Source organism: Morone saxatilis, unplaced genomic scaffold (assembly GCF_004916995.1).
Source record: "Morone saxatilis isolate NCDOM2014 unplaced genomic scaffold, NCSU_SB_2.0 Contig1, whole genome shotgun sequence".
Taxonomy (NCBI): Eukaryota; Metazoa; Chordata; class Actinopteri; family Moronidae; genus Morone; species Morone saxatilis.
Window position 1 is genome coordinate 7,579,913 of NW_023339651.1, and position 19,496 is coordinate 7,599,408.

The following is a 19,496-nucleotide window of genomic DNA, read 5'->3' on the forward strand; positions in this document are numbered from 1 at the left end:
CATCATGGTGCAAATGATCTGTAATATTCAAAGTCATGTGTCACTACTGGGCCACAAGGTTTCTTCAAAGCCTTGTTTTGGGAGATGGAGGGCATCCGTCGACAGCTCACTCTGCCCTTTGAAAGCATGCAGCACGTCTCCAGCGCGGTAAAAGACTGGATATTAGGAATGGATGACTGGCCACGGGGACAATGCGGGCTCTGTTGGGCAGTGTGGTGGCAAGAGGGAGGGGAAGCTGAGCGGAAATGGACATGGAGATCAGACCAGAACATAGTGTGACAAGGTAACAAGGTAAACTGATCTGGCCTGTAATTCCTCTGGAAACTGAATCAATGAGGGTTCTGTTAAAATTGAAATCCTCCCGGATATCGAGTTATGGTCAATCTATAGCACAATAGAATCAGCTATAAATATGTAGTTTTCCTTTGCAGTAAACATGTCCGTCATGTAACCCACAGCTGTTCTGACCACCTGTAAGTTACATGTTTTTACATCCAGAAAGAGTTGGTGAACCAGTACGTCCAGGAAGTGAAGAACTAAAAGTCTTGACCCTGCTGTAAGACCATGTGTCCAACTTTGACCTCTGGCCATTCGGTCCAGTCCCCAGAGGTTGTCAGGTCAGGTTTGACTGGTTTTACCTTTCCTTTGTGCAGGGCATGGAACTGTAGAGCAGCCTGGATATGAAGGACGGATCCCTCTCGAATGACAAGGAAAGGAACGAGCCACTGTCTCAGCCACAGTCATTCAGTTGGAAACCACAGGGCTGTATTCAAACGGGTCTGTACTCGAGGAGAAAACTATTTTTCCTTTCACCTGCTTGAACACAGACGCAGTTTGACAAGCCAGATTTCAGTGTTGAACAAACTCAGCAAACAGTTTGACCGTATTATGTGAACCCCTATCTTCTGTGAGTTTGCTGCTTCAGCTTGACTGGCTCAAAGGTTCTGTTCAGGCAGAGGTCAATACGCTCTTTTTAACTGTAATATTTTCTGAGATTCAGCGTGTTTCATCAGTAAAGGGCCCTAGAGATGAGATTGTGTTGTACTGAGAGTCTAACCCCACAGGAAAAGCTGTGTTTACTGTAAGTGGGGAAACAACTAGGAAAGACTCTTGGCTCTGATTGCCCCCCTGCATAAACACAATGTGAACGCCAAAATGCACTGAAACATCCAACAATATTCAGCAGTTAGCTGTCCTGGACATCACTTTGTATCATGGCAGCTGCCTTGGCTTCTTCCCTCAAGTATTTCTCCTAAATGAAACATACAACAAACATACATTATTACCACTTAAAGGGTCAGGTCATCTAAATAAAAAAATAAAAAGCACATTTTCCTCTCTGCATCCACCAGGATCCAGCCTCTCAGATAGCTTTGGTTTTATTTGCCATGGTTTTTGAGATATCCACCTCTGAGATTTTTGCCACCCGTATACAAAATATAAAATACGGTATTTAACACATTTAAAAAAAACAAAAAGTCTACAGCCATGCAGGTAGCTCTGTTGTATTTAGAGTGGTGCTTTGAGCTAAATGCTAATGTGGGCATGGTAACATACTTACAATGATAATGCAAACATGCTGATGTATAGCTGGTATAATTTTCACTGTTTAATTATTTTAGCACATTATCGTGCTAACATATGTTAACTAGCACTACTACTGAACAAATTAAAATTGTACAGTTCATCCTAAATCCAGTGGGAGATGTGAATGTCCTTGTAAATGTAGCATGGCAGTCCATCTGATAGACAAAGCCACAGGATCACCAATGGCGTTAGGATCGGTTGTCTGTACACCATGGAAGTCTGCGCCAAAGTTCATGGCAATGCATCCAATAGTAGTTGATATATTTCAGTCTAGACCAAAGTGGCCGTCAATACAGCCATGCTGCTAAGCGTGGCTAAAAACTCAACAGCTATACAATCTTTCCAGAAACAATGTTTCTGTGGACAAAGGTAACAAAGGTTACTGTGGATAATCCAAAGACCCTGCTGTCAACAGTTTTCACTTAAACTACTTTGTACTAAAGAAATAGTTCCACTAAGAACTGATGACATTCTCCTCAACTTTGTGACCATACATCAGTTATTCCCAACCTGTGGGTCAGGACCCTGCTTCTTAAAATTATATTTATTTTTCAGACTTTTTTTCAGTTTTTCTTGCAAATAGGCAACTCACATTTTCAGGGGTCACAAGTAGACAAGCGACTTTATATTAAGGGGTCACACAAAATTGTTACAGCTGTATACTTAGATGAATACAGGATCTGTGTTAAAAACATATGTAACTGAATTCCACCTGAAAAAGCAAATAGCAGATATTTCACCATACCTCTTAGCCGTAGTATTCATATAAAGCTGATGTATCAGAAGGTCAAGGGTTCTTATGAGGAAAAAAAATGCACTGATGTAACAGTGAAAAATCTTTTAATGCATTTTACAACAGGATAAAGTGTAATTGTGGTGAAAACATAACTACATGCTAGATTTTGCAGGCTTTTATACAACTACAATGTGATGATGAAAGGAGACAGGCTGTCTCTCTAATGCCCACCAACCTCTATTCTGTGACCGCTACTTTACTGAACAGCATCAAAGCTTTCAGAGCGTGAAAGCAAAAGGATTCATAAGAGATTAAATGTTTTTCCACTTCTTGCAGATGTTCAAAATTAATTAGGGTACTCAAAGGTATCATCAAGACCCTATTAAAGGTTTAGTTATTATTACACTTCAGTGTCCAACAAAAAAAAGAAGAATCTTTCAATTGTGTAAAAAATAAATAAGTGGGCACATGGTTAAGAACAGCAAAGGGGCTGCGGAAATTATCCAGTTTTGAAACAACTCTCAAAAGCACCACACTTATAAAAACCCACAGACCAACAAAAGACATGCGGGAGTGAATGAAATGAAGCTTCCTTGCCAATTACTGTTGCGAACGTGGCTGTGGTGGGGCTTTTTGTGCTTTACACAAGCAAGTCTTTTCTCCCCTTGTCCCCGGCTATTGAGAGGGATACATTAGCCAGGCGGGATGGATGGAGTGGAGAGGAGCAGAGCGGAGTGTTGGCAGTCATACAGCTCACTTCACGCCTGGTGTTACAGACCTCTCTTATGACTTCACTCACAGTGCTCGCACAGAATGTGATTTTTACTATGTCATTTTCTACTTCCTTTCTAAGACTTGGACAAAAATCCAGACATGTAAAATATCTGCTCACTTTAAATGGTAGTGATGACATTTATGTGTGGTTTAATTTATCCATTGTGCTGACACGAAATGTATTTTGTTGACTGTTTACTAGAAAGTAAAATAAGGTCTGTAATCACATATAGCGTATTTCCAAAGGATGCCATTCTTGCTTCAAACAGTCCTGCTCTTCTTTTCATCTCCAGAACAATCAGTTTTTCCCTTTTTCAGGCAGATTTACAAAGTTACTATTTTTTTCAGGGGCACCCTCCCACTAAACATGTTAGTTAAAATCCGCTAAATGAATAAATGAATTAATTGAAAAGTTAATGTTTTCAGGCATTTAGATGTAACTGTAAACTATTTCAACTCGTCGTCTCATTTAAATACTTCTAAAACAACCAAAAACCTATTTTTTTAATTCAATTCAGCCCAGTTTGAACCTAGTCATGTTTTAACTGGCAGATGCTTGCAACACTTTGTGATGTTTTATTGTATTTTGTCATGTACATGCCTCTGGACCACCTCAATGAATGCTCAGCTCTTTTTGCAGGGGTCACAGCTACGTGTGGGTAAATGTGCTGCCTGTGACAACTATCAGCAAGGTTAATGCTGCCGATAACAACATCCATCATTCAGTTTCATTAGCGCAGTCCTTTGACCTGTTCCACATAATGTTGTCAAATGTGTCAGGCGCCAGATTATTGGGAGGTATGATGATCAATAGAGAAATAACAGAGAGCTGTGTGTGACGCTGCTGGCACAGCTGCAGAATAAACCTCCACCCAGCGTTCTGCCGCCTGTCACAAATCTGAAAAAACAAATGGATTAGCCCAAGGCAAGAGCCATCAATAATAATATAATGTGTGGACGATGATGAGTTAGTGCCAGACTTCTCAATGCATTGCCATTCTACGCACAGAAACATCACCAGATGAATGCATTGATCTCTGTTTTCACATTAGTTTAGCTTAATCTGCATTTGAGTCGATGGGTAAACACACAGTTTCACTTCACTGAATTCAGAAAAGTTAATAATGTCCAATAATCAAAAGCTGTTTATGAGAGCACCTCTTTTTTGTGTCATTGATTTGACTTTATAATGCACTGTGGTCGCTGATCACTCAGACAGAATGCACTTAGGAAATGACAAATGTACTTTATATTCAATGACATAGATTTTTCCCTGCTTAGCCACAGGTTGGAGTTACAGGCAAACATTTCCACACATATAATAAGTATAGACGTTAACTAATAGTAACATTGAATGTTCCCATTACATTTTCTCATTGAACTCTTGTTCTGGGATGCTGAAGGATTCATTTCACTCTGATCTTGACTTGATGTTTAAATAACTTTTTTGAAAATCTGCTTCCGAAACAAGATCAAGCTAACTCTAAATCTCTTTATTGGTTAAATCTCTTTTTAAAAAACACAATATTATTGTAATTTGTGCTTTTGCCTGCATTCATAGTTTAATTAACTCAATATTTATGTTATTTGTGGTAAAAGTCCATTATAAAGTTATTAACTGAAGAGGCATTTAGCACCCTCCTTTAATTTGTAAGAGCCTTTACTGCTGGACCCATCATTTTTAAACCTACATTTACTTTGCACTTCTCAAACAATACTGCAGTCAACCTACATAAACGTCCGTGGATTCACACATAAACAATGTAATATTACACAAAACCAGGAGAACTAATAGCAGAAAACAGCTCCAAGCTGCTTCATTTTAGCAATTGTGTCACTTAAGACCCATGAGATCCCCACGGCCCACTACGGCTTCCACAATAGCCTTGGTGTAAATGTTCCTTTGTGCTGAAAACTGCCATGAGATCACAGTGTCTTGACCTAAATGTCACAGGGCAAACCAGGAAATAATGACAAAAAGACACTGCTTTTTTTTGTTTTGTTATGACGCAGAAATGTGAGAAACAAATACAAATAGACAATGGAACAGAAATGGCTCATATAGATCTGTAATGTGGAAATGAGGGCTACGGGAGACGTGGCTCTTGTGCTTATATTCTTGTAACTATATAACCTGGAGCTGTACAGTACATGGTCTGCACAAGTTTATCCATCTCCTCTGTTTTTTTTTTCAAGGTAACACAGACACTTAATTGGCTGATAATAGTTGGCTTGAAATGGTATTCTTCAGGGGATTTTGCCAATACCATCTAATAAAGCAGGTTGAAATGGATACAAGGAGTCAGTTAAATCTCGCCCGCAGTCACTCAGAGGCACACAGGGAACTTGAGCCTCAAAGATGTAGTGCATTAGTTCTGCTAAGCTAACCGTGAATGCTAATTGCAGGAAGGACAAACTGTAACCCTTGCCCTGTGGCCATGAACCCATTAAACAGCACAGAGGGCTTCATAGACATGGAGAGCTTACAAAGAGGCTGGCCTGAAAAGGCCTGCAATCTGATTTCGGTTTAAATGGGGATAACAAGTTACTGTTTTCCAAAGCGCCCCCTGGGATCTGCCCTCCCCGTATTTTTTCGACAGTATAAAGAAAACTGCCTGTCACTCCAAAAGCTCACCGCAAATCATCAATACAATGCAACAGGTTCTATGTTTTCAAGTGGAATATGTTGTGTGATCCGCAGGACAGTTCTCACAGAGCCTGACAGGTGGCTCTCTAAAGGATGTGGATCAGTTATGTTTAAGTGCTTGTGGTTTCACCCCTGGAGGAAATTAACAAACCAGCCATGGTACATTATGACACCCTATACATGGGAAAGGTGTCCATCTTTTAGTTTAGTGGGCAACACCTTAAATACTTAATCAGAACAAAACCTGAATAAATCAATCAGTATGGCTGAATAAAAACATTTGTTTAGGGCTGTGCTTTTTCCTTGTCTGGGCGAGCAAAAGTCATAAATAAGAGTTCACTTTTCTATGTATTTTTCACCTTTAATCTCTGCAGCTTTGGTGCCCCCTGGTCATACATTTTCAAACATGACCCCAATGCACTGACTGCCCCCGCTTTCTTTACATAGATACATTCATCAGTTTGACAGGTGACATGAAAGCTCATTTGAATGCTGCACTTTTTTGCACCAATTTCCACAATTTAGCCTTTTGGAGTGAAGTTGAACGTAGAAATAATAATAAATCAGCCATGCTAATGTAGCAGCTCTCTGAGGCTGTTGAGCTGAATGCTAATGTACAGCAACATGCTCACACTGATAAGGCTAACACGCTGATATTTAGAAAGTATAGTTTACCATGTTCACCATCTTAAAATCAGCATGTTTGCATGGTAACATTTGCTAATTAGCACTGCACACATAGAACAGCGACGGCTAATGGGAATGTCATTCATTTAGTAGGTAATTGGTTGTAAACTAAAGTATTGGACACATTTGACTGAAGGATGGTGCTAGGTGGAAAGCTGAAGGATCGCCATAGTGGTTACAATTAATCCGGAGGGGGGCATGAATGTCTATCCAATAGTTGTTGAGACATTTCACTTATAACCACAAAGTAAACCTCATAGTGGAGCGGGAGGAAAAGTCAGTATATAATCGAAACCTGTTATCTAAATTCAGTATATTGCCATACAATCTTTAATTCACATTCTCAAATAACTGGTTTCACACATTTGTAGGCCTGACTCTAATGCCACACATTTCTTTTTACCATATGATTAATCTGCAGCACGAAGCCTCGGAGCCAAAATGGAACCTCAAGCCCAAAAACTGTGACCCCTCCTGTCACGCCCTCGAGATGTTTGATTTACTATAACCCAGCTCCCAGGTGAGTGTCCCCTTCACTAGTCAACCCCATGCTGCCTCCCTGCCCGGCCTGCAAAGAGATGGATGGCTGTGAGTGTGAAACCTAGCAGTGGGTTACATGGCCTTGAGCTTTACCGTCTAATTAGGCTCTAATGTAACTACAATGCTCTCGAGGAGATGTTGTCTTACCCGCCAAAGCTCTTTAAAAGCCTCCCCGGGGCAGGGGTAGCTCTGAGTGAGGTGCTGAGGCAGGCCACAGCCACGTCCAAGTGAAAAGCTCAGGTTTCATTCCCCAGATGTACTGGCAACAGGACGCCAGCTCTATACAGGACAAGACTAGAATCTTCCTTTTGGCCCGGTCTGACGGCTGTGTAATAATCAGTAATAATTATTAATATGAGGAGCTTTGGGTTGCCAAGTTGTGTGTGTGGCTAATGTATATCCTTCATGATAATAAACAGTCTTTTTAGCTAATTCTTTAAGTCATTAAGAAGAGTCCTCTAATCCAAGAGACAGCCAATCTTCTGTGAAAGAGCCACAGACTATCAGGAATAAACATTTTTTTAAAGTTATTAAATTATAGTTATTCAAGTACATAGTTGATGTCTTATTTTTGGGGTACATGGTTTCCCTCAGGAGATTGTTTAGCAGAGGTGGTCACATCCTGATCCTTATCCATCTCCTCTTCTGTCCAACTAAGTTAATTATGTTAATTATTAGTTCAGACACTCACACTGAATATATAGCTGCTGTTTAATAGCACTCCTGCTCTTGTTCTACCAATGTAATATTTTATTTCATAAAAATGTAGAAATTGTTTATGTTCACATTGGTGTGGCTGTATACTGTATTACCAACTTGGGGGACCATTTTTGGATCATTAATAACTTCAGACTTACTAAAAAACCTGCAAGTGACCAAGTTACTGCTCCCGGCCAAGAAATAGTGCAGCAAGAATGAATGTCCAGTGCAATGGTCTTCCTGTTGAATTTAAGACAGATGTTCAGCTATAAGCTGCAACCTGGCAACCCAAAATACGTCCTTATTAATGGTGTATTACTGATCTACATAGCATTTATAAAGGATTTATTAAATGTGACACTCTATAAGACAGCTTTAATATAAGACACACACAGACTTGCTTACTGAGACATGATCATTATCACATATAACTACTTAATTGCTGCCATCAATGTCAAATCAAATCAAGTTTTCAACACCACCTGCATAAAAGCATGTTCCTACATGATTAGGAAGTCTTGCAACGGAACAATTCATTTCTGTTGTGTAAATATGGGCTGTGTTATAAAGTGAAATAATACTGTTATATGCTAAATTTACTTAATAGCTCCATCTTTATTACTTGAAATCATGAATTTGTTTGCTTTGTTAAAGCAAGACACTGCATTGTTGCATGGTGTCAGTGTGTGTCCGTCTCTGGTCTGCAGTATGTGGCAGTGAAACAGAAGACAAACCTTAATACATAACGCTGTCAATATTTTCCTGATGCATCATGTGATTTCCCCTATTTCTACACAGCTCATGAAGGATGGTATCATCAGCTTAATATTAGAAACCAGTCCTGAGAGATAAGGTGTCTGGTTGAAGGTCATCTGTGCCCTCTTGAGTGAACATAAGAGCCTTTTGTGGTTGGGTTAAATGCACATGACAGGCTGTTGGAGCACAATCACCCATTTTAATTGTCATGTAATGGTTTCATGTAGAGCCAAAGTGTCTGCAACACTTCAGTGGTTGGAAACCAGAGCCCGGCCACACAACCACAGATGTGGTTAACTGGGCCTTTGCCGAAGGAACAAGGAGCGAGCTCTGTGGAGACAGGCTGGCAGGAAGATACTGATAGATAATGCAGATTTATCTGCTGCAATTTGTTAAATTACAGACTATCATAAATCCTTTAAGGGACTACAGTTGTAAGTCTTTGCGAACTGTGTGAAGGTTGCAAAAAAAAAACTAATTGCTTTAATGCACCTGACAAATTGGCTGCTAAATTACTTTTTCCTATAGAACAGCTATCAAATACAGACAAGAAAACCTTAACATTTTTAATGTACACTCAAAGAACTAAATTTTCCAATTTAGCGGAAGCCAAAGATGACAGGAAACAAGGTAATTCGCTGTAGCCCCAACGACAAACCCCCAGCCATTCTCCGTCTGCTTCATGGCCAGTAATTATGTCCCAAAATGAATGCCATTTCATATTAAGCTGCAGTCATAATCCAACGTCAAAGATGGACTCATTATCGACAATCATGGGAATTAGTTACATCATTTAACCAATCCGAACTAATCATTTCCAGGATACCGCAGAAGCAGATAGAGCCATTAGAAAAAATTGGAGCTCTTAAATAGAATAATTGACATCTATATCTTCTCTGCTGCTTTGGCTGAAGGGCTTCAGAAATTGCATTAGTTGCAATTGAAAATCTGAACTGGGGGAAAAAAAGACACCACTTAGACTTTTGCAGGGCACTGCACTGTTTGTTATTCCCATTCATACAATGCTCAATACTGCATTAAAAAGGTCTGCATTGCATCTGACTCTGTCACCAGTGTAACAACTTGAAAAGGAGAAGCAGATAAATTCAGCGATAATGATGAAAAAAGTATTAGCCCACTAAAACATCTCTGCTATCATCCTTTGTCTTCTTTCATTCAACTTTAATGAGAAGATTTGTTCCCCTCTGTATCTGGATGAAGGAGTTAAAAACAATTGCGCAGTAAAATCATAAACGTGGATAGCACTCAGGTCTGCAGTGTTCTTCTGCCATAGTGAACTTGAATTTACGACCAAGGGTACTTAAATGAAAATGCATCATTAAAAATGAGAGAAACCTAGAAATTAGTCTTATTTCTTTAGTATGAACCCTTTTCACCCCAGTCTGCCGCCTGGTCACCCAGTTTAGTGGTTTTTCTCCCAATTTCCCCCCCAACAATAAAGCAGAATCTGGTTTAGGCCGCAGACCTCTGATGTCTATCAGCACAGGTCACTGTCTGGGGGCAAGTGGAGCCCTCGGCAAGACGAGTGGATCATCGCCTTCCCTCAACACATCATCAAGAGAAAAGCCTCCGACACATTCCTAGGATTCCTGAGGTTTTCTTTCGCAGGTAGGACACGAGACAGAAGTTAAAAGTATGAACTGACTTTATGCTGTTGGGTCAAAATTTTAGATAAAGTTTTATTATACTGCACTCATATCTGTGTTAAAAGACTGATCCAAGGACAGCTTCAGTGTCATTTCAAATGCAAGTACATCTGAGGAGTGAACAAAAACCATCTTCAACAATTCATGTTTGATGACTCCAAAATGACCAAGCAGAAAATGTCAGGGTGTATATAAATCAGTTTTAGTCAAGAAAAACAATAGTTGGTTGTAAGAACATCCACAAAACAATGAAATATTTAACAAGAGCCAGAAAAGAGAAGAAAAGTTTTCACAAATACTACTTACAAGAAATAAAAACTGTTGTATTGGAATAGAAAAAAGAAATGACAGGAAACAATATGGTATGGTACACTGGATGCCAGCAGATAACCCAAATGTGATAAAAGCTTCATACGCAGAGGGAACCATTCCACGGCAGACTTAGGTTGACCTGTAAACCAAAAATAGGAGAGAACAGATTCAATCAACTCAGGAGCAATCACTGAACCAATGCATGGAGACAGTACTGCTATTTGTGGCAGAGGAAAATCATCCATCCTTATCACAATCAATACATTGACTAACGTGAGGTAAATCACTCTAAACTATTCTTTTAAAGCTGAAGCAAAGAATTAAAAGGAAACACTGCTTTCTGGGTATACAGGTGGGGTCAGTCATTCTGGAGAAAGTTAATAGTTGAGTGTCATTCCCAGGTCAACCAGAGAGCACAAACACAACCTGTTGTGTGGCTCGCTTCAAGCCCCTTTCTTTGTTTCCCCATTTCTTATAACCGAAGCTGCAGTATCTGACGGCCTGTGAATGAGACTCATGGGGCAGGAATGATACCACGGCCAAACGCGATGCCCCGGGATGAGGCCGTAATGCCCCTTGTAAAATTAACTATCCTCTTCATTTAACACTACATGTGACGCAGTAAAATAAACTCAGTCTTTGTCATCATGCTGTAGAGCCAGATTTCTCCCATTCTTGCAAATACATTTGTAACCAGAGACGGCTCAGAAAGTTCTCATTGTGAGTATTTGTGGTGTAACATTAACAGAGGGGTAGTTATGTTACTTTAATCAGCCACCAAGTGTGTAGATAGCTCAGGTTTCATTGTAACAGTGACTGAAAGGCTCTGTGTTGTGCTTGCTGCTACAGAAAAGAAATAAAAAGTCCCTGTTTACGTAACATTACTTTGGCTTCTTATTGTACTTTTTACAGCAGACTGTGAAAGATAGCAAGTTAGCAGCTACGAGTCAGGCTAAAGGCAATTCAAATGAAAACCTAAAACCACTCCACTACAAGTAAAAGTAGCAAAATGTACTGTACAATCCAGTATTGTAGTGGATTCACAACAGCATAGACACAAACTGGGTGTCAAGTTTTTATCTGTCGATCTTTGAACTGTCGGATATTGAAGAGTGGATGGACAGAGATACAGATCAGCATATGCTGCAGCTGGACGTGCTCCTTGTAAATGCAGCTGCTCACAGATTCAGCGAGTGGCAAATATACCGAGGACACGGGAGGTGAGGGAGACTCACTTGGGCTTGGTCTCGGCATCTGTGACTTGGCGGATGAAGATGGCGTCCTCTGGGTGGTTAATGTCTCCCATCTCGTGCATGTAGGAGGAGGCGATTGCGAGCAAGGTGCCGTCGTTATTGAAGGCCAGTGAGGCTATGCTGGTCGGGTACCTGTGGAACTGACACAGGCGCTTCTTGTTGAATGGGTCCCAGATGTTCACAAAGCCGTCCGAGCCACCTGGTGGAAGGAGAGGCACAAGGTCAACCATCAAAAGGTTTAGGCTGAGTGCTGAGATATCAATCTATAGTAACAGTGTGCTCCTCGTGCAACCTTGGCAGCTCAATGCTTAGAGGTCATGGGAATATCTTTGAGCTTTATAAAAACAAATTGCCCCATTATGGAAACAAACTGAATGTAGGAAGAAACAAATATCTGCTTTTGTCAAATACTAAGTAGCAAGTAATACCTGTGGCAAAGGTGTTATGAACGCTGTGAAATGAGATGGCATTGACAGGGTAGACATGCTCAATTCCATCCTCCTTCAGCCTGTGGCACTTGAAGGCGTACTTCTTCTTTTGAAACTCTAGGCTCGGGTCCAGGTACTCCACAGCTACACGTCCCTCGATTGAACTCAAGACGTAGCCCTGAAGCCAAGACAGAAAATATGAATCATCCAACTTCTTCACATTAACACAGGAATCGGTAACACGATGCTTAAGGTGTATTATCTGTCAATTTTTACTGTACGTGTATACCGTCTGTATCTTTCATCAGTACTGTGTACACTTAATTGATAAAAAGTCAGCGCCAAGTCAAAGTGCACCTGTTTGTTGGGGAAAGCTCTAATGCAGCGAGTCTGATACTTGAGACTGGACTCTCTTCTTTGCTGTACGTAGCCCATGTTCCTCAAATCCCACACCAGGACTCGTCTTCCAGCTGTGCCAACGATCAGCCTATCTCCAGCCACAGAGAGCGTATACACCTTTCACAAAGACAACAAGTGTGAGACAAAAGGGGAGACACAACACTAAGCAATGCCAAAAGTCTTAATCGAGACCGACAAACACATGAATGTGAATTATTCACTAATGTAATATACAGCCATTTTTCACAGTAAACTAAGAGAATTTCTCTTTGTGCACCAGTGGTAGGTGTTCCTGAAACTGCCATAATAAACATTCCTGCACACTGTACAGCTCCTCCTTCCTGTATTTATTTAAATAATGGTCAAATTATATCCTTTAATATTTATATTTATATGTATATATATATTGTCTCTATTTCATCTTATTTATATTTTTCTAAAACTATGTTTATTATGATGTACCAATATACCAAGGCAAATTGCTTGTATGTGAAAACCTACTCGTACAAAACACGTTGTGTCCTTCTTAAACATAATTTCAGAGATAGATCAAAATTACCAAAATGTCATGTCATTGCGACTTTAATACCATCTCATTTAGCTTTAGGGATTAAACCTGTGACACAAATATGCACAGAGAAACTAACTGGCTGTAGGTAGTTTGGATATTGCTGCGAGACGGACACCTGTTACACTATATCATTCTACACTGCGTCTCTTTGGCTTTACCTTCTCAGGCTGAGTGAAGGTGCCAGCGTTGCAGGGCGTCCTTGGGTCCCACAGCCGCACTGATCTGTCCCAGCTACCCGTTACCATGACATTAACCTCTGGACAGTATTCCACACAACGAATGGGGGCATCGTGTGTCCCGACTATTGTATCTGTTTAAAGAGGATATTAACATAACAAGCATAAACAAACACATACAGCAAATGAATCACAGTCAGGAAGATGTGTGACGGGTTGAAATGACACTGCTTTCTATTATTAGTCCATAGCAGGGTTATGACGTACCTTGGTCTGTATTCAAATCGTGGGTTTTTAATTGTGCATCTAACCCTCCACTCCAAGAATGTGTTGGGTCCTGCAAGTAAAAGAGGAATGTTATATGTGTATTCTATATTCTTTGCTTTGCTTTGCAGTGAAGAAACCTGAAGGAACCTAAAAAAAATCAGTGACCCACATAAAAGGCACAGTCAAGAACTGGAGCTGTGTGCTGGTACTTCATCCGCATGGTGTTGCTTGCGACATCATAGAGGCGGACAGTGCAGTCCCAGGAGGAGACCAGCAGGAACTGGGCTGTGCTGGAACTGAACTTGACAGCAGAGATGCTGTCCTCTGGTCCCTGGTTCAGCTTGTACTCGTTTGAGCCTGTCATCTGCGCAAAAGAAACACATCTTAAAGTCCGAAATCGAGACTCCAACGTGACTTTAATGAGACCTAACCAATACGCAGGGATGGATGCAACAACGGAGACACCTTCAAATATTGTGCCATCAAGTTTAATCAGCACCTGTCTGACATGGCTTAAAGTCAAAGCTATTTATAAGCCTCAGGAAGGTAATAACTGTTATAAATACATTACACTGAATCCCTACAGGTAGTGTTATTGTTCTCTTCCTTTGTATTCTTTTGACTGACTTTTACCCAAAACCAGATGAGCTGACAAAACAAATTGGTAAGCTCAGGATCCTTGCCTGTTAAAAGAAGGTGAACATTCAAAGACTTTCACGTCCATGGTACATTAAAACCGTAACATCTGGATCTGTGATTAGAAAGGTTTGCTTTGAGCTGTTAGTATTTTTCAAAAAATACTGCACTAACGTTACAGCATTAGATCACTTAACTGAGTTAATATTATTCCTGTCTGGCTCCTAAAATCAATAAGCTAGAGTTAGATAAACCACGCGTAGTATATCCTTTTGTCTGTCTGAAAAACGTCTCTTAAAATAAAATCCTCCAGATTCAACGTGGAGGAAGCGACTCGCTCTAGCTACTTCTTGTTGTTAGCCGAGCTCAGTCGCCACTAAGGTCAGCTCCACACAACACTTAACTAACACAAACACGGGTTTTGTTGCGGGAGCTGGTGTAACAATACCGTTGTTATGTTCTGATTACTTATTGCGCCCATAGCACACTGTAAACACGACTTGTTCAGCCACATCCAGCAATTACACCAAGCCCACTTCCATTGCTAGCGCTAGCGTCTAACGCTAATGTTAAAGATAAAGGTGCCCTTCTGTTCGCCGTTTCACTTTACTTACCGCTTCAGCTCGGCGACTTATTCTTCTCTTTAACAAAGCTAACTATTACGCCTGGGTTTACAATAAAATATAAAAACATATAACGCGGAAAATGCTATAAAGCAATGCGGCTGCGTGAAGCTAACTCCCTTGCCAGCGCTGCCGCCGATGCTACAGTGGTCGCTGATTGGTTGAAACGAAAGTTCAAACTCCCGCCTGCGATGTGATTGGTTGCTGTAAACTCGACGGATGTTTCCGTTGTCTCAGTACAGATCATGTGACACAGGACTTCACCCCACTGCCCCCCCCTCTCTCTTTCTTTCTTTCGCTGAAAGGAAGTATTTTCTCGGTATGAGTAATTGGCAATTATACAGTCAATGGTAATTGCATCTCTTTCATTTAAGATAGATACAAAACAAATACCATAAAATACACCACAATGCCCCTTAGTAAAAAAAATATATAAAGTAAATTAAATGAGTCTGCAGTGGGATTAGCCTACTACAAACGAGGAGAAATCAACAGTAGGAATATATAAAGGCTTTTTTCATAAGGTCGACTAGCTGATTTAGTTCTGTATGCAAGGGTAGTACTTACAGATATCCACGGTGGTTTATAGACTACTGTAATGCAATACATATCATGCGTAGCCATATTATTCTTTTATTTTTTTTTTTGTGGTTTGAGGAGAACTTTGCTCAAATGGGTCTATTCTAATAGAATAACAATCTGCAAGTCATAATCTATTTCAGTCCTCTCACCCAGCCTTTAAACATATCATCATGTCGTTAAAATGTGTGAAAATGAACGTCTCCTGTACGATTTAATCCCTTGAATTTGCTCTTTACTTGCGGCCATAATCTGTTGTTTGAGGTAGCCCATAGTTGTCTGCAAATTATCGGTTATTTAAGAAAGCATAAATGATGTAGCAAGAACGATAGCTGTGTAGCGAAGTGAAAGTGGTCTATTCCAGAATAAAACCCCAGAATAATGGGTTCTCAAATGCTGTACATTTCCAAAAAGTCATCAGATTAAAAATGATGATGATCATTAATTAGGCTAACTGTTAAAATGATTTATTTTAGAGGGCAGCATCATCTCTGTAGACCCTCATTGTGGCGTAAAGCCTCGTTATATATTTTTTTATAAAAAAAAAAAAGATAATTTGATCATCACAAATGTTTGAAAATCAAGATCTTTACAACATGACATAAGTGAATGACTCTTTTCCCATGTAGGCCTACATCACAATTATATTAAGGGGAGATCCATTTTTGCAACAAAATCTTTACTGAGTGTAAGACCATATAATATACAGAATTTCAATAACAATATCAGAGAAAAAAAAACATACACAAAAACAGAGGCTATTTTTGGCTCTTTCATGGCTTTAAAATTACCGGCAAAACATTGCGTCATAAAAACAATTGCCTATCACCTGCAGTTATTTTGGGGTTTATTTTAAGGATCACATGATTGTCCTCACTATTACAAAGAGAAAAGGGATCATTGTTTCTGTAAAAGTGAACTATAGGTGACAATGGCTGGTCGCCTAACGTGAAGCCAACAGTATTGCACAATATTGGAAAATATCAAAATATTGAATTCCACACATTTTGCTACAAACACTGACACAAATCTCTGTAAAATACATATGGACAGCCAACCCTGTTCAAAACAAGTTCTTTTTTTTTTCAAATTGAAAACATTAAAATATATTCACCCACTTTTGAGTATGTAACAATTTCACCAATAATAATAATAATAATAATAATAATAATTGTAGATTGTCCCTCCTCTAACACCAACTGAATAGGGACTTTGTCTCTTGCTCAAGGACGCTTTAGCAGGATAAAGAATAATTACATTTAATAATAATAATAATAATAATATAACAGTATTCCGTGTCCGTTTAATCTACAAAATATACAAAACTTTATTATTTTTTCAATGAAGGTCACTCTGATTTAAAAACATTTGTACAGCGCATGATGACACAGTCAGTGTTAAACGGGCCTCAGCAGTGGGACCGGGTGCGAATAGTACATGTGGTGGGGAAAAGCAAGCAGTGACTGGCTTCCCGGTGAGTTTGCAGCGGGGCCACCGGCCGTTTCTGGGGCTCCGTTCTCGTGGTAAAGTATGGGAACCCGCACAATCCTCTGCGCCGCCGCATGGCTCAGGTTGGCCGCCTCCAGCTCCGCGGCCAGCTGCCTTTTCCACTTATTCCTCCGGTTCTGAAACCAGATTTTCACCTGGGTCTCCGTCAGGTGCAGGGACGCGGCCAGGCCCGCCCTCTCCGAGCTGCTCAGGTAGCGCTTTATGTCGAAGGTGGACTCCAGCTGGAAGACCTGACTCCTGGAAAACACCGTGCGCGTCTTCTTCTTCCGACAGGGCTTCCTATCGGAGTCCAGCTCGTCCGTTTTTCTCCTCCAGTCGTCCTCCTGGTCTATTTCTTTCTTTGGCTCCTCCGAGTCACTTTCATCCAGCGCGATATCGTCGTCGGCACTTTCCTCTTTGGCATCTTGGTCACTTTTTTGGAGATCCGGGGAGCGCCTGTCCGGTGCCGGTGATGCTTCCCTCAGGCTGGCCTTCTCAGACCCTGCAGAAATAAATATATGGAGTACTCCATTAAACGTGTGACTGCAATGACAATCGCCTGTATTTTAATTCATTCCAGACATTCAGTTTGTTGTTGGAATATTCGTTTTTCCTTTTGTTAAAATACTGATATTTAATAGAGAGTTTATGGAGATGATTCCTTTTAATTTAGGCTATTACTCGTATAAAATAGTGGGCTATTTCCTGTTAAATGAATCTAAATTCCGACTTTTCCAGACTCAAACACAACATTTCCTTTATCTGCAGAGTTACAGTTAATAATATTTACCTCCAGTCCTCAGATGAGTCCCGAGCGTGTATGGATACCACCAGGTAGACGCTCTCTCCAAATACTGCGCTGATAGTCCAATTCTCTGTGTGGGCAACTCAAACCGAGGGAAAGACAAGTCACCGAGCCGAGAGAAGAAGCTGCCTTCAAACACTCCTTTGGATGAGCCGAGGAAGCTTTTCGACTTTGTAGGTTTGTCGTCAATGTTCAGCAGGTTCTTTATGGAGAACGGCGAGTCTTTTGCGGGTTGGCGAGTCTCTTGCGCATCAGAGTCTGCCATCACCGTTTACTGTCCGACGTGGATCACCATCAAAAAGGATAAAACACCTGAAAAAAGATTTTCTTGGTTTGTAGTTGCAGTAGTGGTGTTAAAATCACACGAGAGAGAAAGAGAGAAAGAGAGAGAGAGAGGGAGAAGAAAAACAGAAACAAGTCGCTCGAAGCTGCGTCCAGCTCCTGAGGATGATCAGAGTGAGAGCAGAGATCACTGCGTCAAACTTGCTCTGCATGGATTGTAATGATGAAATAAAAAATGCGATCCGAGTTAAAACGCGCTCGGTCTCTGCTATTGGGCAGGTACAATAGCAAATAGGGTTTGAGATGAAACCGTGAGGGGCTGTGACGAGAATAGACTCCAAAGAGAAAGGCCGCGCAAGCGTTTTGCCATCGGGCTCAACAGTACGCACCCACTTATCATCCAATTAGATTAAAGAGGAAAATGTCTCAGGGTTTTTGGGGGCGTGCGCGAGCCGCAATCACCTGTCAGTAAATTGAATAAACGGTCCAGGGATTAACACACCTCAGCGTGGAGGTGTAAGCAGCTTTAACACGAATATTACGCGAATTACGCACATTTTACGCACTAATGTAAGTCGCCGAAAACATGTAAGACAATAAAAAATGAGGAGACTTGTTATATTTATTTGTTATAGCACAAGAGGGATAGATTTCTATAGAGGAGGATGTTTGTTGAACACTGTGACCTGCTGAGGATCAACCTCGTATTCATCTGTTGTATTTCAAATATCCTCTGTTCCACCTGCGTGCAACAGGAAAGTAATATGCACTGTGCATTTCTCCTGGACCGGAGCTCATTCACTTCAGTGTAATTTTATTAGTCAGGAAGTGCTACAGGCAGGCATCAAATTGAATGCTTACCATTGTGATAAAGGCTTTTCAAATCAGCTTTGTACAAAAGCCTGCAAACCCACAGGGGCAGCAGGTGATCTAATGCAGGAGGATGACACAAGTCTTGTTTCTGTCACATATTACAACAATACCGGTGCTGGGATGCAACAAATTATCATTGTAATGAGACATTCATATGATCAAGTGTGATCAGATTGGATGATAAGTAGCAGAAGATAAAGACACAAAGTGAACAGGAGGGAGATTGAGTTTACATTTGTAAGCCTTCTAACTGCTTTTCTCCAGAGATTGAAGGAACTATGTATGCTTGAGACTTCACTTCAGGGAGAGGTGGTCAATCTTGGATTTTTTTTAATCAAACAAATGGCCTCTGCAATGCGCTTTACCATAAGACATAATGCACATGTCACTTAGAAAATCTTAAAGCAAATGCACAGGAAAAAAGGGCGTCTGATGAAAAAAGACTTGCACATAATTTATGTACACAGCTTTTGATGCATATGTTCTTCTTCTGCGTTTACCTATGAAGTAATATTTAGCTTACACATGTTAGTATACATGAGCAAAAATTAAAAAAAAAAAAGTACAAAAAACACAGCATGGGTTGCAATTAGGAATCATAATTTAAACCAATTTTGAAGCAGATGCAGAGAACTAATCGAATCAATTGAATTTGCTCAACCTACAAACATGCAGCATGTCCTTTAGCTTATGGAGCACTCTCCAGCTCCA

The 19,496-nt window shown here is 40.4% G+C and overlaps 2 protein-coding genes across 2 annotated transcripts; both read right to left on the minus strand.

Annotated features, from left to right (window-relative positions):
* Nucleotides 1-10,273: 10,273 nt before the first annotated feature.
* bub3 (BUB3 mitotic checkpoint protein) lies at nt 10,274-14,907 on the minus strand. Its single transcript, XM_035658451.1, has 8 exons — nt 14,750-14,907; nt 13,669-13,863; nt 13,500-13,569; nt 13,215-13,366; nt 12,444-12,602; nt 12,087-12,264; nt 11,641-11,857; nt 10,274-10,544 (listed from the first exon to the last, which is right to left on the minus strand). The coding sequence occupies exons 2-8, from the start codon at nt 13,861-13,863 to the stop codon at nt 10,535-10,537; spliced, it is 981 nt and encodes a 326-aa protein (XP_035514344.1). The 5' UTR covers nt 14,750-14,907; the 3' UTR covers nt 10,274-10,534.
* A 1,827-nt stretch (nt 14,908-16,734) lies between these two features.
* Nucleotides 16,735-17,895, minus strand: LOC118333183 (homeobox protein HMX3-B). Its single transcript, XM_035668723.1, has 2 exons — nt 17,616-17,895; nt 16,735-17,327 (listed from the first exon to the last, which is right to left on the minus strand). The coding sequence occupies exons 1-2, from the start codon at nt 17,893-17,895 to the stop codon at nt 16,735-16,737; spliced, it is 873 nt and encodes a 290-aa protein (XP_035524616.1).
* Nucleotides 17,896-19,496: the final 1,601 nt, after the last annotated feature.

Excerpts from the sequence above, each read along its gene's own strand:
- bub3 (XM_035658451.1), bottom strand. The coding sequence starts at position 13,863 with ATGACAGGCTCAAACGAGTACAAGCTGAACCAGGGACCAGAGGACAGC. Across the intron at positions 13,367-13,499 it reads CGATTTGAATACAGACCAAG|ATACAATAGTCGGGACACAC; the intron begins GTACGTCATAAC and ends CTCTTTAAACAG. Across the intron at positions 12,603-13,214 it reads CCTTCACTCAGCCTGAGAAG|GTGTATACGCTCTCTGTGGC; the intron begins GTAAAGCCAAAG and ends TCTTTGTGAAAG.
- LOC118333183 (XM_035668723.1), bottom strand. The coding sequence starts at position 17,895 with ATGGCAGACTCTGATGCGCAAGAGACTCGCCAACCCGCAAAAGACTCG. Across the intron at positions 17,328-17,615 it reads GACTCATCTGAGGACTGGAG|GGTCTGAGAAGGCCAGCCTG; the intron begins GTAAATATTATT and ends TTATTTCTGCAG.